This window comes from Scyliorhinus torazame, chromosome 5 (assembly GCF_047496885.1).
Source record: "Scyliorhinus torazame isolate Kashiwa2021f chromosome 5, sScyTor2.1, whole genome shotgun sequence".
Taxonomy (NCBI): Eukaryota; Metazoa; Chordata; class Chondrichthyes; order Carcharhiniformes; family Scyliorhinidae; genus Scyliorhinus; species Scyliorhinus torazame.
Window position 1 is genome coordinate 83,758,448 of NC_092711.1, and position 23,778 is coordinate 83,782,225.

The window sequence follows — 23,778 nt, forward strand, 5'->3', positions numbered from 1 at the left end:
CTGGACCAATAGGAAGAAATGGGCGGAGCTGGAGGACCGAGCGGAGCTGGAGGACCGAGCGGAGCAGCTGCGCCTCCAACCAATCGGAGTGAATGAGGGGCGGGATTGAGACCCAATCACCATCGTGAATTGGAGCATGCGCAGTGCCGATGATGGATCAGGATTTTGGCAGTCGGGTGGAAATCCTCGGCCGGTCAAATTCAGCCCGGTGAGTCATGAGGGATGGATGGAGCCGGTGGATGGGTTGGGAGGCTTCATAAACACTCCGTGTAGGCCCCAAGCTCGGATTACGAAGCTGGGATACGGGAGTTGAATCGGCAAAAGCTGCTCGGGCTTTTCCCCGTGACAGGCCCGGATGACGAAGTGTGCGGCGGGGCGCATGCGTAGGGAGCGAGAGCACGGCTTTGCTCCGCCTCCCATTCATTCGGAATTCTTGGAGGACCAGCCGCTCCTCCAGACGGTCCTCCAGACCTGCCCCCTCTTCCTATTGGTCTGAACCTGCCGCCAATCAGCCCTCGGGCATTGTGAGCTGGAGCAAACCCTTCACGATCATTATGTGGAGATGCCGGCGTTGGACTGGGGTGAGCACAGAGTCTTACACCAGGTTAAAGTCCAATAGGTTTGTTTCAAATACTAGCTTTCGGAGCACTGCTTCCTCAGGTGAATGAAGAGGTAGGTTCCAGAAATATATATTTAGGCAAAGTCAAAGATGCAAGACAATGCTTTGAATGCGAGCATTTGCAGGTAATTAAGTCTTTACAGATCTAGAGAGAGGGGGCATCCAGGTTAAAGAGGTGTGAATTGTCTCAAGCCAGGTCAGTTGGTCGGATTTCGCAAACCCAGTCCAGATGGTGGGGGTGAATGTAATGCAACATGAATCCAATGTCCCTGTTGAGGCTGTACTCGTGTGCAGGACTTGGCTATAAGTGTCTGCTCGGCGATTCTGCGTTGTCGCGCATCCTGAAGGCTGCCTTGGAGAACGCTTACCCGGAAATCAGAGGCTGAATGCCCTTGACTGCTGAAGTGTTCCCCGACTGAAAGGGATCATTCCTGCCGGGGTAGGAAACCCTGGCAGGTGTGCGGGGAGGATTCACAAACCCCCAATAAGCTCCCGAAGCCTGGTACATTGGCTAGACCATGCAGACGCTGCGACAGCAGATGAACGGACGTCACGCGACAATGAATTGGGTACACACAATTTATTTTTAAAAAAGGAAACTTTAAATGAATTCAAATTTTACCTTCTGTCTTGGTGAGATTCACACCTGGGTGTCTGGAAGATCATTGGGACAGTACAAAATATTTCAGTGACTCTGGAACATGATTTGGACAGTAAAAATATAAATTTTGGATCATTAGGACAGTAAAAAATATTTTTGAACATTTCTCTTCAGCGGATATAAAAATATTGAAAATGGGATAAAGGTTGTTCGGCTGACAGTCAATCACTACTTTTTAAAAATAAATTTAAAATTCCCAATTCATTTTTTTCAAATTAAAGGGCAATTTAGCATAGCCAATCCACCTAACTGCACATCTTTGGGTTGTGGGGGTGAAACCCATGCAAACACTGGGAGAATGTGCAAACACCACACAGACAGTGACCCAGAGCCGGGATTGAACCGTGAGACAGCAGTGCTAACCACTGCACCACCATGCTGCCCTAGTCAAACACTGTCCTGTGAGGTAAGGAGTCCTTTTCCTTCTCAATTGGCCGAGGAAGGCAGTGTGTCACAAGGATGGATGTGTTGACCGATTAATGGCTGGAGGATGGGGGCAGGTCATGTGATCAAACCTCCAGAAATACATTTAATCAAAGTTGGCGAGGAGAGAATGTTGTGAATTTCTATCCTAAACTGACAGTGAGGTTTCTGTAAATTTACAGGATACTGGAAGTGGGGGTTTAACAGACGGGAAACGCAAACCAAACAATCTGACAGAATCACTTGATACATTAGAAACTGAATTGCAGCAGTATTTGGGAGTGGAAGGTAAAAGGTTTGTCTGTTCTGTCTGTGAGGGAAGATTTCAGGTCTCAGTGTGACTGGAAAAGCCCCGAGATTCACAAACCCTGGTTAGACCAAATCTGGAGAACTGTGTTCAGTTCTGGGCAACAAACCTGAGGAAGGATAGAATGGCCTCGGAGGGAGTGTAGCACAGATTTACCTGAGTGATATCTGAACCCCCCCCCTGGGTAAATTACAAGGCGAGATTAGACAGAAATGTCAGTCAGCTGGCAGCATGGTGGCGCAGTGAGTAGCACTGCTGCCTCACAGCGCCCAGGTCCCAAGTTCGATCCCGGCTGTGGGTCACTGTCCATGTGGAGTTTGCACATTCTCCCCATGTTTGCGTGGGTTTCGCCCCCACAACCCAAAGATGTGCAAGCAAGGTGGATTGACCATGCTAAATTACCCCTTAATTGGAAAAAATGAATTGGATACTTTAAAGTTATTTTTTAAAAAGGGCAGAGAAGGGCATTCGGTCCATTGAGTCCATGCTGGCTCTCCAATCGGCACGGTGGTTAGCACTGTTGCTTCCCAGCGGCAGGGACCCGGGTTCGATTCCCGGCTTGGGCTACTGTCTGTGCGGTGTGTGCACATTCTCCCCGTGTCTGCGTGGGTTTCCTCCGGGTGCTGCGGTTTCCTCCCACAAGTCCCAAAAGACGTGCTTGTTAGGTGAATTGGACATTCTGAATTCTCGCTCAGTGCACCTGAACAGGAGCCGGAGTGTGGCGACTTGGGGCTTTTCACAGTAACTTCATTGCAGTGTTAATGTAAGCCTACTTGTGACACTAATAAATATTATTATTATCTGGAGCAATCCATTCAGTCTCATTCTCCTGCTCTGTCTCTGTATCCTCACAGCTTTATTTCTCTCAGGTTTCTCCCCAATTAAAAAAAAATAATAATAATTGTGTCTATTTCCAAACTCCATCATAGGCAGCAAGTTTAAGGTCATTGCCACTGGTTGTGTAAAAACATTCTTCCTCATACCTCCTGGACCATTTACATGCATAGATACGGAGCAACATAGAAAATAGGAGCAGGAGGAGACCATTTGGCTCTTCGAGCCTGCTCCACCATTCATTACGATCAGAGCTGATTAGGCTCAATAGCCTAATCCTGCTTTCCCCCCATATCCTTTGGTCCCCTTCACCCTAAGTGCTGTATCTAACTACTTCTTGAAAACATGCAATGTTTTGTCCTTAATTAGTTCCTGTGGCGACGAATTCCATAGGCTCACCACTCTCTGGGGGAAGACATTTCTCCTCATCCCGTACCAGCCTCCCCGAACAGGTGCCGGAATGTGGCGACTAGGAGCTTTTCACAGTAACTTCATTTGAAGCCTACTTGTGACGATAAGCGATTTTCATTTCATGTTCATTTCATTTCACCTCTGTCCTAAATGGTCTACCCCGTATCCTCAGACTGTGACCCTATTTCTGGACACTCTCGCTATTGGGAACCTCCTTCCTGAATCTACCCTGTCTCGCCCTGTTTTTTTCAACATAAATTGAGTGCCCAATTCTTTTTTTGCAATGAAGGGGCAATTTTAGCATGGTCAATTAACCTACCCTGCACATCTTTGCATTTATAGTGGTGAGAACCACGCAAACACAGGGAGAATGTGCACACTCCACACAGACAGTAACCCGGGGTAGGGATGAAACACGGGTCCTCGGCGACATGAGGCAGCAGTGCTAACCACTGCGCCGCCCACTTTTTATAGGTTTCTATGAGATCCCCCCTCATTGAACTCCAGTGAATACACTCCTAACTGATTCAACCTAACCTGCACATCTTTGAACTGTGGGAGGAAACCAGAGGAAAACAACACAGACACGGGGAGAAAGTGCAAACTCCACACAGTCAGAGTGGAAATTGAACCCGGGTCCCTGGTGCTGTGAGGCAGCAGTGCTAACCACTGTGCCACCCCCTGTCTTGCAACCCTCAAGAGAAAAAAAAAATCCTTATCCCCATCTGAAATGGGTGACCCCTCACTTTGCAACAGTGACCCCCTTGTTCCAGATTCTCCCACAAGAGGAAACATCCTCTCCACATCCACCCTGTCAAGACCCCTCAGGATCTTATGTAGTTCAATCCAAGTTTTACCCAAAACTTTAAATCTGTGTCCCGACTGCTTGTACGATCAGTGAATGGAAACAGAGTTTCTTTGTCCACCCGATGGAAATCTGGCATAATCTTGTGTACCTGAATCAAATCTCCCCTCAACCTCCTTTGCTGGAACCATTCTGGTAAATCTCTGCACCTTCTCCAAGAACCTTCATATTCTTCCTGAAGAGTGGTGACCAGAGCTTTACAACGATTCAGAGAATAGAATTGGAACCAAAGAATTCCTACAGTGAAAAAGGGGGCCATTCGGCCCATCAAGTCTGCACTGATTCTCTGAAACTGCACCCTGCCGAAGCCCACACTCCTACCCTCTCCCTGTAACCCCATAGCCCCACCTAACCTGCAGATCCCTGGACACTTAAGGGGCAATTTATCAAGGCGAATCCATCTAACCTGCTCTTCTTTGGACTGTTGGAGGAAACCTGAGCACTGGGTGGAAACCCACGCAGACACGGGGAGAAAGTGCAAACTCCACATAGTCACCAAGGTCGGAATTGCTGTGAGGCAGCAGTGCTAACCACCATGCCACCAGAAGCATAGTTTTGGTATCAATATTTCTGTTTATGAAGCTCAAGATCGAATTTGCTTTGCCAACTACTCACTTAATATGTGTTGTAGATATACAAAATCCCTCTTCTTACTCTCTCCTCCCAAAGGGGCCAGTTGGGTTTTTGTGACAATCCAGCAGTTTTCACGGTCACTTTTTCCCAGTGCCGGCCCCACAAATGACCAGATTCATTCAGCTCAATTTCACAAGCTGCCTTTGTGTGTTTTTACGGGTTCTCTCTCACTCCCTATTTTTTGTTTTAAATCAGTTTCACAGGATGTTCAAAGGGGATGTTTCAAAGTGCGGAAACGCAAACCAAGCATCGCATCAGGATCTGACAGAGTCCTCAATTGATCATATCCTGAATATCAGCGATCATGGAAGGAAAAAGCATCGTCCACAGTGGGGAGAAACCGTACACGTGTTGTGTGTGTGGACGAGGATTCAGTAGATCATCAGGCCTCACGAGACACAAATGCAGTCACACTGAGGAGAAACCGTGGAAATGTGCGGACTGTTGGAAAGGATTCACTTCCCCATCCAAGCTGGAAATTCATCGACGCAGTCACAGTGGGGAGAGACCATTCACCTGCTCCAAGTGTGGGAAGGGATTCACTCAGTCGTCCAACCTGCAGAATCACCAGCGAATTCACACTGATGAGAGTTCATTCACCTACTCAAAGTGTGGGAAAGGATTTGTTATTTCAGCCAACCTGCTGAGACACCAGCGAGTTCACACTGGGGAGAGACCATTTCAATGTCCAGACTGCGGGAAGTGCTATAAAAGTTCTGGTGATCTGATGAGCCATCAACGTGTTCACACTGACGTGAGACCGTTCAGGTGCTCTCGCTGCAGGACTGGGTTCAGACACTCATCTCACCTCACTGTACATCAGCGAATTCACATCGGAGTGAGGCCATTCACCTGCTCCGAATGTGGGAAGAGATTCAGTGATTCGTCCAACCCGCTGAAGCACCAGCGAATTCACACTCTGGAGAGGCCATTCGCCTGCTCCCACTGTGGGAAGGGATTCACCACTTCATCCCACCTACTGAAACACCAACGAGGCCACAAGTAATCACAGCGATTGGATTTTGCAGTTACTCACGTTCAGGACTGAACCATGTTCATTTGGGTCTCTTTCTGCTGATAACAATTCCAGTCCATTTACAGGGGCTAATATTCTGGCTAAAAGTCAAATAAATTAGATTTGTGTTAAATACACAGCATCTTGAAACTTTTTAATATCTGACACAAGTTAGTTCCTTTTGAAGTACTCTCGCTCTCCCCTGTCTCTTCCATCCTCACCTCCAACAAGAAGTGTGAGGAGCTTGTGGAGCTTCTTTGTGACTGAGATTGAGTAAATCCGATCAGCTGCCTCTGCTGCTTCCCTCCCTTCCACGAGCCCACCGGACCAAACTGTCTCTAAATTTCATCCTTTCCCGAGCCCTGAACCCACATCTTTCTCTAGTTTCTCTCCCATCTCCTCTCATGCCCCCTCAGAGCTCATCTTGTCCATGAGACCCAGCTCCTGCTCCATCGACCCTATTCCCACTGAGCTACTGATCAGCCAACTACCCTGTGTCCACGGATATTGTCAACATTTCTCTCTCTTCAGGTACTGTCCCTCTGTCCTTCAAATCTGCCATCATCACCCCCTCCTCAATAAAACAAACCCTTAACCCTGCCATCCTGACAAATTACTGCCCCATCTTCAACCTCCCTCTCCTCCTCAAACTCTTTGAACATGTTGTCACCTCCCAAATCCTTGACTAGCTTTCCCAGAACTCCCATGTTTGAATCCCTTCAATCGGGTCTCTGCCCTGTCACAGTGAAATACAAGAGACAAACAGAATCTTACCCGGAGAGAAAGACAGACAATCCGGGAGCTTGGATCCAACACGGATATGTTCATAAGACCAGAAGACAAGGGTAGCAGCACAGTCATTATCGAGAGACAACAATACCTGCTGGAGACAGACAGACAACCAAACAACACAAAGCTACCTAGACCAATATACCCGAGACAGGAAGGAGAATTGGAGACAGACTGGAAGAACGCAGACTCCAGACACATTAACCAAAACAGGGGGAATATCCGAGGGGACAACGGGCAGAACCAAGGAAGTTCTACATGTTCCCTAAAATACACAAACACCCAAACACATGGACAGGAGCAGGGAAATACCCCCAGACAGACCCATCAGACTGAGCGAAAATCCTACAAAGTAGCTGAAACATCAACACGCTGTTCCGAATAGTTGATGGTACAGTGGTTCAATAAATATAATTATACACATATTTAATCCACTAATGTAGAGTGAAAACAGTAAATGCTAGATTAACCCAGCGGGTCTGACTGCATCATAGAATCCCTACAGTGCAGAAGGAGGCCATTCAGCCCATCGGGTTTGCACTTGCCCCACAAAAGAGCACCGCACCCAGGTGCAGTTCCCTTCCCCTCTCCCCGTAACCCCACCTCATCCTTGGACACTAAGGGGCAATTTAGCATAGTCAATCCACCAAACCTGCACATGGGAGAAAACTGGAGCGCCCGGAGGGACCCCACGCGGACACGGGGAGAATGTACAAACTCCACACAGTCATCCCGGGCCGGAATTGAACACTGGTCGCTGGCTCTGTGAGGCAGCAGTGGTACCGACTGTGCCATATCTATGGTGAGATAAACAGAGTTAACGTTTGTTGTTCCTTCTTGTAACAGTTCTATGGAAGGGTCAATGGACCCTTTTTTTAAAGTCCGCTGAAGTGGAAAGAATGTGTTTTACTCCGAGGTTTGACTCAGGAAGACATTTCAATTGTAAGCTCAGTCGTAATTCACACACAGCCCGCAGTCTGATTGGCTGGAGGACCGAGACCATCCGGTCCTCCAAATCTTTCCATTGGTCAACACCTCTCAGGCAAGAAATGAGATTGTGGAACCCGCTGCCACATAACAGGCGCCGGAATGTGGCGACTAGGGGCTTTTCACAGTAACTTCATTGAAGCCTACTTGTGACAATAAGCAATTTTTATTTTCATTTCATTTCACATGGCCAATGGGAAGAACTCAGAATGATGCAGATTCTCAGCCAATGAGGGAGATCCGGGCTCAGCCCCCCCCCGATTCACTGTGATTGGTTGGAGGACCAGCCGCTCCCACATGGCCCGCCAGTTCCGAGCCTTCGCCTTATTGGTCCGGAGCTGCCGTCAATCACTCCCCGGGCATTGTGAGCTGGAGCAAACCCTTCACAATCATTATGTGGAGATGCCACCGTTGGACTGGGGTGAGCGCAGTAAGAAGTCTTACACCAGGTTAAAGTCCAAAACGCAATGCGGGAACAGGCCCAAGTTAACGGGCACCATTCTGCTTCAGACACTGGAGGATGGTTCACATCGGTAGATGGGCACAATAAATAAGAGCTTACACTTTGCACTCAAATCATTAAGGACCCTGATCTCTGGCAAGGAAGGAAACCCTGGCAGGTGGGTGGGGAGTATTCACAAACACCCGCTGGAGGCCCCAAACCCCCAATCAGACCCATTGATTTTATTGTCAGTCTGCAGACAGGAGCTGGAGACCTGAACCCAGGCAGAGGAGAGGGAGGGAGAAACTGGGAGTGGAGGAAAAAAATGGTGCAGATGGTGAGATGGGTTTGGATTTCAGCCCAGGGAGGAGGGAGAGTGTGTAGGACGGGGATTGACAGCTTTGAGGGAACAAGAGAGGAAAAAATGTTCCAGAGAAACTAGAAATGTCTGTTCAGATATTCTACCCTGGACTGACAGTGATGGCTTTTGTAAACTCTTTTTACAGGATATTGGAAGTGGAGGATTAGCCAACAGAAAACTCAAACCAAACATCACATCGAGCTCCCACAGAGTCACTCAATTCATTACAACCTAAACATCAAAATTTGAACGTGGAAGGTGAAATGTTTGTCTGTTCTGTCTTTGGGAAAAGATTTCAAGCATCAGTGACTGGAAAAGCGGCGAGACGCACATAACACCCGGGTGTGAGTGTTCCTGTGAAATGACTGTGGAAAGAGCTTTAACCAGTTACGCAGTCTGAAAAAACATCACCATTCACAGTGGGGAGAAACCGTACACGTGTTCTGTGTGTCTTCGAAGCTTCAACTGATCTCCAACCTGGAGAGACACACGGACACGAGTACCATGGAGAAACCATGGAAATGTGAAGATTGTAGTAAAGGATTCAATTATCCATCCTTGCTGGAAAACCACCGACGCATTCACACTGGAGAGAAACCATTTACTTGCTCTGTGTGTGGAAAGGGATTTACTCAGTTATCCTGCTTCCAGTCACACCAACAAACCCACACAGAAGAGAAACCGTTCAGCTGCACCTCCTGTGGAAAGAGGTTCAGGTCTTCATCCAACCTCACTGCACACCAGCGAGTTCACACTGGGGAGAGACCATTCAGCTGCTCTGTATGTGGGAAGGGATTCACTCGGTCCTCCCATCTGCTGGAACACCAGCAAACACACAGCGAGGAGAGGCCGTTCAGCTGCACCACTAGTGGAAAGAGGTTCAGGTCTTCACCCAATCTCATTGCACATCAACGGGTTCACTCTGGGAAGAAACCATTCACCTGCTCTGTTTGTGGTAAGGAACACACTCACCCATCGAACCTGCTGATACACCAGCGAACTCACACAGGGGAGAGGCCATTCACCTGTTCCGACTGTGGGAAGGGATTCACCAAGTCCTTTAACCTAGTGATCCACCAACGCACTCACACTGGGGAAAGGCCGTTCACCTGCTCAGTGTGTGGGAAGGGATTCACTCAGCCATCTAACCTGCTGACACACCAGCCAATTCATAAGTAACTGCAGGGGTTGGATTCATTAGTTTCGCTGCTGTTAATCACATCCAGGATTGTTAGTCTGATAATATTTGGTTTGCTCCTGCTGATGTTGACAGATCCTATAAATGGCAGGCATTTAAATACCTTCAGACATGTCACTGATCTTTGGGGCTGTGGTGTCCTTTTTTGAAAGCACCGTCTGTGATGTTTCCCTTTGATTCAAGAACGCCTCCACCTGGAAGTTCACCTCCAAGTCACTCACCATCTCTACTTGGAATTATATCGACATTCCTTCACTGCAGCTGGATCAAAACCTTGGAATTCCCTTCCTAACATGGTTGGACTGCAGCGGCTCAGGAAGGCTGCTCACCTCCATCTTTTCAAGGGCAATTAGGGATGGACAATAACTGCTGACCGAGCCAGCGACACCCACATCCCATGAAGGATTTTTTAAAAAGTCTCAACAAGAACTCATTCACAAAATTATGAACTTACAGTTCAATCCTAAATTGATCTTTCATTTAGTCTCTTGTCAACTCTACATGGCCGCCCATTGCCATCTGTACAGGCAGCCTGGTCACAGAACTCTAATCACTTCACTCCGCTGTGTTGGTAGTTTTCAAATCAATGGTTTTAACGTAACCCAACTATTTTCAGGTTAATTCACTTTAGAGTCATTGTCATGAAAGGATAAAATGCCATTTTGTACACGAGCAGATGTCGGGCCAAATATAAATCAGCAGTCCATTAAGTTAACCAATTATTGTTGACACTTTGGCTAATTAGAGATTAGAAAAGTTGAGCTGAGGGGATAAAACTAATGTTTTGATGAACCATTTTGTTAACATGTTACCACGTTTTGGGATTATTACTTCATGTCTTTCGTCTGCTCAACTGAGGAAAGTTGTAAGAAGTCTGTTTAATTGTTAAAGATAAACTTCTCTGTCAATTACTGTCCATTAAACTTTCTTTTTTAATCTTTCTGACTTGTTACGTTTTTTGAAAATTTAGAGCACCCAATTATTTTTTTCCAATTAAGGGGCAATTTACCGTGGCCAATTCACCTACCCTGCACAGATTTTTGGATTGTGGGGGTGAGACCCACGCAGACACGGGGAGAATGTGCAAACTCCAGATGGACAATGACCCGGGGCCGGGATCGAACCTGGGTCCTCGGCGCCATGAGGCAGCAGTGCTGGCCGCTGTACAACTATGCCGCCCCCAACGTGTTTCCTTTCTACCTTTTAATGGTTTAAAAATAATTTGAATTTACTATTTAAAGTGATCATTCTGTCAGATAGTTAAATCTTGTATAATCTGATTTAATTGAAAGCTGGGGATTTATTGCAAACAATCTGTACCCATAAGTCAACCTCAAAATGTAAATGTTACCTGGATTTGGTGTCTCGGCGTAAGCCGCACCTGGATTTGGTGTCTCGGCGTAAGTGGTTCCTGGATTTGGTGTCTCGGCGTACGTGGTCCCTGGATTTGGTGTCTCGGTGTAAGCCGCACCTGGATTTGGTGTCTCGGTGTAAGTGGTCCCTGGATTTGGTGTCTCGGCGTACGTGGTCCCTGGATTTGGTGTCTCAGCGTAAGCCGCACCTGGCTTTGGTGTCTCGGTGTAAGTGGTCCCTGGATTTGGTGTCTCGGTGTAAGCCGCACCTGGATTTGGTGTCTCGGCGTAAGTGGTCCCTGGATTTAGTGTCTCGGTGTAAGCCGCACCTGGATTTGGTGTCTCGGCGTAAGTGGTCCCTGGATTTAGTGTCTCGGTACAAGTGGGCCCAGCTCTGCTTCCAACCCAGTCTCTCATCTTTCATTAATTTCAATTGAATGGAAACTGACTGCAGGAACCTGTCAGGATTTGAAAGATATTTACAAATGGTTTGAGAATTTCTGACAGTTGGGATTTTTCTCTGTTCTGTCCATTCGAGGTGTTTGATAACAGACTTTCTCCTGTGAATATCCAACTGGAGTTTTGGGCCTTGATGTGTTTCCTTGTTCATCTTGTTGACTCTAAACATTGAATCTTGTGGTTTCAGACACCAGAGAATCAAAACTCCCAACAGCAGATTGTCATTTACTGACTTTATTAACAGTTCTGCAATAATACAGAGAGAGTAAAGTTCCTTGTTCTGGGGAACAGAGATAATACAGGGATTCAGAGCTCCCTTTTCCTCAGCTCTGATCTAACAAGCTGCAGCCACACTGGAGATATTTATATTTAACTTTTCCAGAACATTTGTGATCTGACCCTTTCAAACCCTCACCACAAGGATATCTTTGTTCTGAGTGTGAGCACAAGGCTGTGTCTCTGTCACACACACAGATACCATTTCCTTGGTTCACATCTCCACACACAGACCAGCGCTTTACACATCCCCTTTCCACACAACTGCAGCAATATGAGCAAGGATGTGAGGCTCAAAAATATTCACCCACATTTCAGAACAGCAAAGTTTCCACTGGAACAAAGATTCAGTCATTTTCTATTACAGGCAAAATACAGAGCAGTGCAGGAGCACACTGACAGTGTAACACCGTCTCATCAGTCTGCAGACTCCTGTTAAATACAGAGCAGTACAGGAGCACACTGACAGTGTAACACAGTCTCATCAGTCTGCAGGCTCCTGTTAAATACAGAGCAGTACAGGAGCACACTGACAGTGTAACACAGTCTCATCAGTCTGCAGACTCCTGTTAAATACAGAGCAGTACAGGAGCACACTGACAGTGTAACACCGTCTCATCAGTCTGCAGACTCCTGTTAAATACTGAGCAGTACAGGAGCACACTGACAGTGTAACACAGCCTCATCAGTCTGCAGACTCCTGTTAAATACAGAGCAGTACAGGAGCACATTGACAGTGTGACACAGTCTCAGCAGTCTGCAGACTCCTGTTGAATACAGAGCAGTACAGGAGCACATTGACTGTGTAACACAGTCTCATCAGTCTGCAGACTCCTGTTAAATACAGAGCAGTACAGGAGCACACTGACAGTGTAACACAGTCTCATCAGTCTGCAGACTCCTGTTAAATACAGAGCAGTACTGGAACACACTGACAGTGTAACAGAAACTCATCAGTCTGCAGGCTCCTGTTAAATACAGAGCAGTACAGGCGCACACTGACAGTGTAACACAGACTCATCAGTCTGCAGACTCCTGTTAAATACAGAGCAGTACAGGAGTCACTGACAGTGTAACACAGTCTCATCAGTCTGCAGACTCCTGTTAAATACAGAGCAGTACAGGAGCACACTGACAGTGTAACACAGTCTCATCAGTCTGCAGACTCCTGTTAAATACAGAGCAGTACAGGAGCACATTGACAGTGTAACAGTCTCATCAGTCTGCAGACTGCTGCTTCACGGCGCCAGTGTCCCAGGTTTGATTCCCGGCTTGGGTCACTGTCTGCAGAGTCTGCACGTTGTCCCCTGTCTGCGTGGGTTCCCTCCGTGTGCTCTTGCTTCCTCCCACAAGGCCCGAAAGACGAGCTGTTAGGTGAATTGGACATTCTGAATACTCCCTCTGTGTACCCGAACAGGCGCCAGAATGTGGCGACTAGGGATTTTTCACAGTAACTTCATTGCAGTGTTAATGTAAGCCTACTTGTGACAATAAAGATTATTATGATTATCATCAGTCTGCAAGATATGGAGAGCTGGGAATTGTCCACGAGAGTGATTGAAACTCTGAGATCTGAAATAATCTCGGATTAGAAAAGAGAAAAGGCCCCAAAAATGAAGCAGTCGGCAACAGGACATCAGTGAATCTCCTCTTACATTGGAGAAAAATGGAACATAACACCGTGTACTTGCTCAACAGCTGACCAAGCTCACATTCATCTAGAATTAAAAAGAAATAGATTTAAAGTACCCAATTTTCTTTTCCAATTAAGGGGCAATTTAGCGTGGCCAATCCACCTACCCTGCACATCTTTGGTTGTGGGGGTGAGCCCCTCGCAGACACGGGGAGAACGTCTTCATCTAAAATTTCAATAACCTCCAAGATGGGGCTGGAGTTTCCCATCAGCAGAAACAAACAGTGAAAGTGATGAACAGCAGAGTCCCACCCCTGCAACCACATGTAAACTCACCGCTCTCACAATAGGTGCTGTGACTGAGTGAACCCTTTTCACACACAGAGCAGGTGAATGGCCTTTTCCCAGTGTGAGTCTGCTGGTGCCTCATCATTGTGGATGGCTGAGTTAATTGTTTCCCACACACAGAGCAGGTGAATGGCCTCTCCACCATGTGAACCCGCTGGTGCCTCAGCAGGGTGGATGACTGAATGAATCTCCTCTCACACACAGAGCAGGTGAATGGCCTTTTCCCAGTGTGTCTGCTGGTGCCTCAGCAGGGTGGATGACTGAGTGAATCCCTTCCCACACACAGAGCAGGTGAATGGCCTCTCCCCAGTGTGAACCCGCTGGTGCCTCAGCAGGGTGGATGACTGAATGAATCTCCTCTCACACACAGAGCAGGTGAATGGCCTTTTTCCAGTGTGAGTTTGCTGGTGCCTCATCAGGGTGGCTGACTGAGTGAATCCTTTCCCACACATGGAGCAGGTGAGCGGCCTCTCTCCAGTGTGTGTGTGTTGGTGTTGCATCAGGTTCTTTCTGCTTTTCAAGCTCTTCCCACAGTCAGAACATTCTAAAGGTCTCTTATTGGAGTGACCACGCTGGTGTGACTGCAGGTGTTGTGACTGAATGAAATCTTTTCCACACAAGGAGCAGGTGAACGGCCTCTCCCCTGTGTGACTGCGTCGATGAGTTTCAAGATGGGATGGGTAATTGAATCCCTTCCCACAGTCCCCACATTTCCATGGTTTCTCTATGGTGCCGGTGTCCTTGTGTCTCTCCAGGTTGGATGGTCAGTTAAAGCCTTGTCCACACACAGACCACGTGTATGGTTTCTTCTCACTGTGAATGGTGGAATTTTTGTTCATGCTGTGTAACTGGTTAAATCTCTTTCCACAGTCAGTTCACTGGAACACTCTCACTCGGGTGTGTGTGTGTGTGTATGTGTCTCGGTGCTTTTCCAGTCACACTGATATTTGAAATCTTTTCCCACAGACAGAAGACAAACATTTCTCCTTCCACATTCAAAGGCCAATGAGATTCAGGTCCCAATGAATCGAGCAACTTTGTTGAATCTTGATGTGATGCTTAGTTTGAATTTCCCGTCTGTAAATTATCCCCGTTGAATATCCTGTAAATGGTGATTACCAAAGTCAAAGCTGTAAATCCCCGTCCCACACACTCTCCCTCCTCCCTGGGCTGAAATCCAAACCCATCTCACCATCTGCACCATTTCTTTCCTCCACTCCCAGTTTTCTCCCTCCCTTTCCTCTGCCTGGGTTCAGTTCTCCAGCTCCTGTCTGCAAACTGACAATAAAGTCAATGGGTCTTATAGCAGGGGAGGGGGGGGGCTCTCCTTATCCACCTGAGTCCAGAGCATGAACCCGCTCTGCACATGGTTCAGCTGACAATGCCCGAGTTCGGATTGATGGCATCTCTGGACCAATAGGAAGCAGCAGTTGGGCTGGAGGACCGAGCGGGAGCAACTGGTCCTCTAACCAATCGGAATGAATGAGGGGCGGGATTGAGCCCGGATCTGCCTCATTGGCTGAATCTCTGCATAATTTTGAAAACTGATTTGTCTCAAATATGAGGAGAAAAGTGGACCGTTTTAAAAATAAATTTAGAGGACCCAATTCATTTTTCCCATGAAGGGGCAATTTGCCGTGGCCAATCCACCTATCCTGCACATCTTTGGGTTGTGGGGGCGAAACCCACGCAGACATGGGGAGAATGTGCAAACTCCACACGGACAGTGACCCAGAGCCGGGATTGAACCTGGGACCTCGGCAAGACAGGCCAGCAGCACTGTTCAATTCCCGTACAAGCCTCCCCGAACAGGCGCCGGAATGTGGCGACTCGGGGCTTTTCACGGTAACTTCATTTGAAGCCTCCTTGTGACCATAAGCGATTTTAATTTCATTTCATTTCACATGCAGTGAGCGGGACTGCCCTGGAGCTCAATTATACTCAAATTCTGATAATGTTCAGGTTCTGATGAACTGAGTGACTCTGTTCGAACTTGATGTGATCTTTGATTTGAGTTTTCTGTGTGTAAATCCAGCCATCCCAACCCCCTGTGAAAGGAGTTTGCAGAATCCATCCCTGTCAGTCCAGCAGAGAAATTCACAACATTCTCTCCTCCGGCTGACAGGACAGGGAGTATCGCGCATGCGCCCAGAACCCGGGCCTCTCACTCCAGATGCGGTTCCGCCGCCTCCGCCGCACAGATATAAACCCGACACCGGCAGCTTCTTATTCCGGTGTCAGAGCTGCATCAGGGACTCACGGACCCTCTGAGGCACGATCAATTTGACGGAGACAAAGTTGAATCCAAACTGAGGCTTTATTAGTATCAGATGTGTGGGCTCCCACAGCAGCTGGCGAAATGGCTGCGAGCTGGAGGTCACGCATATTTATAACCCACCTCCTGGGTGGAGCTAGCATGCAAGGGCCACAGGTGAACCTGTAGTGCAGGTTCTACCGTACAACCTCTAATATCAGAACACAGTGGTTTACCACATTCACCCCCTGTTAAAATTGAGTCCGGCAGGGATGGTGGATAACCATGTACAATTAGCAATTTTTTATATTTACAGAGTAGTAAAAAAATGACTCTGGTCATCAGGCGATCCGGTCAGAGGTTCAGCCGGTCCGGTGCCTTGATGGTCTTTTGAGATCGACAAAGTGGTGACAGTGATGTTGGCGCTGTCGTGGTCGAAGTTGACTCCGGGAGCATGCCAAAATCCTCTTTATCAATGGGGGTGGGCAGGGGGAGGACGGACGGTCCTAGGGGGGTGGGGGGTGATGGGGGTGGCGGGGGAGGGGAGGGTGGCACCGGGGTGGTGTGAGGGTTGAACCTGCTGGTGCCAGGTCCCTGAGGGAGACGGTATCCTGGCGGCCGTCAGGGTACGCCACGTAGGCGTACAGTGGGTGTGCGTGGAGCAGGTGCACCCTTTCTACAAATGGATCCGCCTTGTGGAGCCGCACATGTTTACGGAGAAGCACGGTTCCCAGAGCTGTGAGCCAAGTTGAGAGCGATACCCCGGATGTGGACTTCCTGGGGAAGGCAAAAAGACGTTCATGTGGTGTACTGTTAGTAGCAGTGCAGAGTAATGAGCGAATGGAATGTAGTGCATCAGGGAGGACCTCTTGCCAGCGGGAGGCCGGGAGATTTCTGGACCGCAGGGCCAGCTGGACGGCACTCCATACCGTCCCATTCTCCCTTTCTACCTGTCCATTTCCCTGGGGGTTGTAACTCGTCATTCTGCTGGAGGTGATACCCCTGCTGAGCAGGAACTGACGTAGCTCATCACTCATGAATGAGGATCCTCTGTCACTGTGGATGTAGGCGGGGAAGCTGAACAGAGTGAAGATAGAATTAAGGGCCTTAATGACGGTGGCCGACGTCATGTCGGGGCACGGGATGGCGAAGGGAAACTGGGAGTATTCATCGATCACACTGAGGAAATATATGTGACGGTCGGAGGAGGGGGCCTTTGAAATCCACGCTGAGGCGTTCAAAGGGGCTGGAGGCCTTCACCAGGTACGCGCGGTCCGGACGGTAGGAGTGCGGCTTGCACTCCGCACAGACCTGGCAGTCCCTGGTGATTGCTCTTACTTCCTCAACGGAGGAGGGCAAATTTCGTGCCTTAATGAAACGGTACAACCGAGTGACCCCTGGGTGACAAAGGCTGTTGTACAGGGTCCGGAGTCGGTCTACCTGTGCGCTGGCACATGTACCTCGGGATAGGGCGTCTGGGGGCTCGTTGTGTTTGCCAGGGCGATACTTAATCTCGTAATTATAGGTGGAGCGCTCGATTCTCACCCACAAGATTTTATCATTTTTGATCTTGCCCCGCTGTGTGTTGGTGAACATGAAAGCTCCGACTATTGGTCAGTGAGGAGAGTAAATCTCCTGCCGGGCAATGTCGCACAGCCTCAACGATAGCCTGGGCCTCTTTTTCGACGGACGAGTGCTGAATTTCGGAGGCATGGAGGGTGTGGGAAAAGAATGCCACGGACTTGCCTGCCTGGTTGAGGGTGGTGGCAAGGGAGACGTCCGATGCGTTGCTTTCTACTTGGAAAGGAAGTGTTTCGCCTGCAGCATGCATTCCAGCTTTGGCAATATCAGCTATGATCCGGGCGAAAGCCTGTTGGGCCTCAGCCGTCAGGGGGAAATGAGTGGACTGTGTGGGTGGGCGGGCCTTGTCCGCATTGTTTGGGACCCACTGCGCGTAATATGAGAAGAACCCCAGGCAGCGTTTGAGGGCCTTGTGGCAGTGGGGAAGGGGGAGCTCCATGAGGGGGAGCATGCAGTCGGGATCGGGCCCCAGAACTCCGTTCTGGACCACGTAGCCGAGGATGGCTAAGCGGTTTGTGTGGAACACACACTTCTCCTTGTTATACGTGAGGTTGGGGAGAGTGGCGGTGCGGAGAAATTTAGCGAGTTTGGCGTCGTGGTCCTGCTGATCATGTCCGCAGATGGTCACATTGTCTAGGTACGGAAACGTGACCCGCAAGCCGTACCGGTCGACCATTCGGTCCATCTCCCTATGGAAGACCGAAACCCCATTGGTGACGCCGAAGAGGACCCTAAGAAAGTGATATAACCGGCCGTCTGCCTCGAAGGTGGTGTATGGCCGGTCCGATTTATGGATGGGGAGCTGGTGGTAAGCGGATTTCAGGTCTACCATTGAGAAGACCCGGTACTGTGCAATCTGGTTAACCATGTCAGATTCTATGCGTGGGAGGGGGTATGCGTCGAGCTGCGTGTACCTGTTGATGGTCTGGCTGTAGTCCATGACCATACGGTTTTTCTCCCCAGACTTAACCACTACCACTTGAGCTCTCCAGGGGCTGTTAATGGCCTCGATGACGCCCTCCCGAAGCAACCGCTGGACCTCGGACCTGATGAAGGCCTTATCCTGGGTGCTCTACCGTCTGCTCCCTGGTGGCGACGGGTTTGCAATCTGGAGTTAGATTGGCAGAGGGAAGGAGGATCGACCTTTATGGTCGCGAGGCCGCACACAGTGAGGGGTGGTAAGGGTCCGCCGAATTTAAGGGTCAGGCTCTGGAGGTTGCACTGGAAGTCCAGGCGGAGGATAAGTGCTGCGCAGAGGTTAGGGAGGACGTAGAGGCGAAAGCCGTGGAACTCTATGCCTTAGACTGTGAGTGTGACCGTGCAGTACCCCCGGATCACTACGCGATGGGATCCGGAGGCCTTACCGTATTTGGGTGTACAAAGCTCTCGGTGCTCCCGGAGTCCAGTAGGCAGGAGGTCACATGGCAGTTGACTTTCACACTGGTGGATGCGTTGGTCAGATTATGTGGTCGGGACTGGTCGATTCCCATGGAGGCGAGCCGTGGTTAATCGTCGGGTAGTGAGGCGGCCGATGAGTTGTGGTCCTGGAACGCCGTTGGTGTACATGTGCTGCGGGGTGGACAAGATGGCGGCGCCCGGAGATCCTGGGGATTACAAAATGGCAGCGCCCATGGAACACATGTTGCGGGGGTGGAGCAAGATGGCGGCGCCCATGAAACGCACGCGTTGTGCGGGGGAAAGATGGCGGCGCCCATTGGTCGCACATGGCCTGGGGGGGGGGAAGAGGAGGATGGCAGCGCCCATTGTCTGTTACCGGCGGGGGGTGGGGACGACCGCGGCCGCTGGGCGGGCCTGGCACACCGCAGCAAAGTGGCCCTTCTTCCCGCAGGCCTTACAAAGGGCAGCGAGGGCCGGGGAGCGTTGGCAGGGATGTTTTTGCTGGCCGCAAAAATAGCTTCGGGGCACCCCGGAGATTACTGGCTGGCGGGTAGCGCAGGCGCATTGGGTGGATAGCGCCCCCGCTGGGGCGGCTGCATGTGGGGCCCATGAAGCGTAGGAGGAGTGGGCCGTGCGGTTGGGGGCGTCGGACTGGACATTGCGCAGGGCACCCGTCATGGAGAGCGCTCGTGTTTTAGTCTCTGCGAGGTCACGTGTGGCCCCTTCTAGGAGCCGCTGCCTGATAGCATCAGAACCAATTCCACGTCCTGGCAGTCACAGTCTGGAACTAGTGGGATCAGGGCCCTCCAGAAGTCCTCGATTGACTCACCAGGTAGTTGAGTCTGCATTGCGAGCGTGTGTCTGGCGAAGAGCATGTACGTCTTCTGTTCATAATTTTTGTTGAGTCGAGTCATGGTAGCGTAATTGGGCGCATCCTGGATCAGCGGGAAGACTTTGGAGCTGAGTCTGGAGTACAATATTTGAATCTTCTGAGCCTCTGGAACTGGGGTCGGCGCCGCGTTGATATACACTTCAAAACAAGCTAGCCAGTGCTGGAAGTCCTTTCTGGCGTCGCTTGCGCGTGGATCCAGCTCCAGGTAATCTGGTTTAATCCAGAGGTCCATCTTCAGAATCTGATACGAATAAATTGAGGCACGATCAATTTGGCTGGGGACGAAGTTGAATCCAAAATGAGGCTTTATTAGTATCAGATGTGTGGCCTTCCACAGCAGCTGGCGAAATGGCTGCGAGCTGGAGGCCATGCATATTTATACCCCGCCTCCTGGGCGGAGCTAGCATGCAGGGGTCACAGGTGAACCTGTAGTGCAGCTTCTACCGTACAACCTCTAATATCAGAACACAGTGGTTTACCACACTCTCCCCGTCCACCCCTCGGCTCCGTTTCTCCCTCCATTCCGCCACTTCCCTCACCGCCGGTGGATCTGACAAACAAGCTTCTGTCCCTGCACACCACCCGCATTGCACATGCTCAACGTCACAATGCCCGGGGAGTGATTGACGGCAGCTCCGGGCCAATAGCAAGAGGGGGTGGGACTGGAGGACTGAGCGGCAGCGGGTTGTCCTCCCACCGATTTGATTGAATGAAGGGGGGAGCTCAGCACTGACTGAAGCATGAGCCATACGAGCCCCAGGGCCGGAAGAAGGCGGTCGGGTTGAGGTCACAAAGGGTGAGAAGTGAATCCGGGGGGGGGGGGGGGGGGGGGGGGGGCGACGACACGAGGAGTTGTGAACAAAGCGGGAGGTTGGGAACCAGGGATGAGATGTTGGTGGAGTGGGAATGTCCCTGGGCGGGTATTACTGAGTCCCCGAGGGTAATGGTCTGAGGAGCTAGTGGAATATTCCCGGTTACCAAACAACTAAATTCAATTCATAAAACATAGTGAAAACTAGCATCAGTACTGGTAACCAGGCAGCTATCACTGGTTGTGTTTAAACGGATCTGGTTCACTAATGGCCTTTAGGAAATCTGCCATCCCTACCTGGTCTGACCTACATGTGACTCCAGCGCCACAGCAGTAAATCTGCCCTCTGAAATAGCCCAGCAAGCCATTCAGTTCAAGGGCAATTCGGGATCGGCAACAAATAGTGGATTCACCAGTGATTCCCACAGGAATTGTCATTTGTGGGAGAGAATTCCAAATGTTTCCCAGACTGTGTGTCAACAAGTATTCCCTCATTTCACACTGAGTTCTGTGACCTGGCTACAATTTTTAGGCAATGTCCCAAGTCCTTACTCCCCAGTCAGCAGAAATCACCCCTCTCTGTCTTTGATTAAATCATGCTGTAATTTACTAAACACCAGGACGTGGAGATGCCGGCGTTGCACTGGGGTGGGCACAGTGAGAAGTCTTACAACACCAGGTTAAAGTCCAACAGATTTTTTTCGAATCACGAGCATTCAGAGCATAGCTCCTTCCTCAGCTGTGCTCCAAAAACTAGTGCTTCGAAATAAACCTGTTGGACTTTAACCTGGTGTTGTAAGACTTCTTACTGTGCCCACCCCAGTGCAACGCCGGCATCTCCACATCATGGCCTGAAGATGAGTCAAACAAGCGTCTGTCCCTGGGCATGAGCCGCAGTGCCCATGCTCCACATCACAATGCCAGGCGAGTGATTGACGGTAGCTTTGCACCAATAGGAAGAGGAGGCGGGACTGCTGGACCGAACGACAGCTGCTGGTCCTCCAACCAATCGGAGTGAATGAGGGGCGTGGCTGCTCTCAGATCTCCCTCATAGGCTGAGACTCTGCATCATTTTGAGTTCTTCCCATTAGCCACGGGTGTGGGTTCAAAAACCTCATTTCCTGTCTGAGAGATGTTGACCAATGGGAGGAATTGGAGGACTGGATGGAGTCTGCTCCTCCAGCCAGTCAGACCTGCCGGCTTTGTGTGAATAAAAATGGAGCTTCACACAGACTGAAACATGTTCCTGTGTCAAACATCTGAATAAAACGCTTTCTTTCCACTTCAATGGACTTTTCTTTAGAATCCATTGACCCTTCGACAGAACTGTTACAAGGAACAGCAAACGATTACTGTTTCTCTCGCCACAGATGTGGCACAGTGGTTAGCACTGCTGCCTCACAGCGCCAGAGACCAGGGTTCAATTCTGGCCTTGGATCACTGTTTGGAGTTTGCACATTCTTCTCGTGTCTGCGTGGCTCCCGACAGGTACTCCGGTTTTCTCTCACGAGAATGTGCAGTCTTGGTGGATTAGCTATGCTAAATTGTCCCTTAGTGTCCAAAGGTGAAGTGGGGTTAGGGGGAAGAGGGTGGGGGAAGTGCACCTGGGTGGGGCGCTCTTTTGAAGGTTGGTGCAAACGCGATGTACCGATTGGCTTCCTTCTTCACTGGAGCAATTCTATGATACGACCAGACCTGTTGAGTTAATCTAGCATTTTCTGTTTTACTCTATATTACACACATTTTTAATCCACTAATTATATTTATTGAGCCACTATACCATCAACTACCTGGTGCAGTGTTATGTTTCAGCTATCCGGCCTTGAGTGACTGTGTGAAGTTTGCACATTCTCCCCGTGTCTGTGTGGGTTCCCTCCCGGTGCTCCAGTTTTCGCCCACCATCCAAATTGAGGTTGATTGGCCATGCTAAATTGCCCTTTTGTGTCCAAACAAAGGTTAGGTGAGGTTACTGGGTTACAGGGATGGGCTGAAGTAGGATACTTTCTGTGGGCCAGTGCAGGCTTAATGGGCCGAATGGCCTCCTTCTGCACTGTACATTCTATGATTCTGTTGGAATTTCTCTCCCACAGTCTGACCCAGTGGGTCTGTCTGGTGGTATTTCCCTGGTACTGTCCATGTATTTGAATGTTTGGGTATTTTAGGGAGCAGGTAGAACTTCCTTGGTTCTACCTGTGTCTTTGGTTAATGTGTCTGGAGTCTTTGAGTTCTTTCAGTCTATCTCCAATTCTCCTTCCTGCCTCGGGTGTATGGGTGTAGGTAGCTTGGTGTGATTCGTGTTGTTCTATTGTCTGTCTGTTTCCAGCAGGTATTGTTGCCTCTCGATAATGACTGTGCTGCTACCCTTGTCTTCTGGTCTTATGAACATATCCGTGCTGGATCCAAGCTCCTGGATTGTCTGAATTTCTCTCCGGGTAAGATTCTGTATTTATTTCACTACTATCATAGAATTTAGATATCATAGAATTTACAGTGCAGAAGGAGGCCATTCGGCCCATCGAGTCTGCACCGGCTCTTGGAAAGAGCACCCTACCCAAGGTCAGCACCCTACCCAAGGTCAACACCTCCACCCTATCCCCATAACCCAGTAACCCCACACAACACTAAGGGCAGAGACCTGATTGAAGGATTCAAACATGGGAATTCTGGGAAAGATAGTCAAGGATTTGGGAGGTGACAACATGTTCAAGGAGTTTGGAGAGGAGAGGGAGGTTGAAGATGGGGCAGTAATTTGTAAGGATGGCAGGGTCAAGGATTTATTTTATTGAGGAGGGGGTGATGATGGCAGATTTGAAGGACAGAGGGACAGTACCTGAAAAGAGAGAAATGTTGACAAAACTCTTGGCACAGGGTAGTTAGCTGATCAGTAGCTCAGTGGGAATAGGGTCGATGGAGCAGGAGCTGGGTCTCATGGACAAGAGGAGCTCTGAGAGGGCACGAGGGGAGATGGGAGAGAAACTAGAGAAAGATGTGGGTTCAGGGCTCGGGAAAGGATGAAATTTAGAGACAGTTTGGTCCGGTGGGCTCGTGGAAGGGAGGGAAGCAGCAGAGGCAGCTGATCGGATTTACTCAATCTCAGTCACAAAGAAGCTCCACAAGCTCCTCACACTTCTTGTTGGAGGTGAGGATGGAAGAGACAGGGGAGAGCGAGAGTACTTCAAAAGGAACTAACTTGTGTCAGAGATATTAGAAAGTTTCAACACACTGCGTA

At 49.5% G+C, this 23,778-nt stretch overlaps 1 protein-coding gene across 7 annotated transcripts in view; it reads left to right on the forward strand.

Annotated features, from left to right (window-relative positions):
• The window catches only part of LOC140418697 (uncharacterized), a 42,465-nt gene extending 33,612 nt beyond the window's left edge, over positions 1–8,853 (forward strand). For 2 of the 7 annotated variants that reach the window (XR_011945246.1, XR_011945247.1), the window contains 2 exons: positions 4,949–7,359; positions 8,493–8,853. Coding sequence is in view for 2 of the 7 variants with exons in the window: in XM_072502267.1 (XP_072358368.1) it covers positions 137–208; positions 1,886–1,991; positions 8,493–8,596 (282 nt within the window). In the remaining 5 variants the exon portion in view is untranslated. Of the gene's footprint in view, positions 1–51; positions 209–1,885; positions 1,999–4,948; positions 7,360–8,492 lie in introns of those variants that run through there. The other 5 variants (XR_011945248.1, XM_072502268.1, XM_072502267.1 and 2 more) reach the window with 5 other exon arrangements.
• The last annotated feature ends 14,925 nt before the right edge of the window (positions 8,854–23,778 follow it).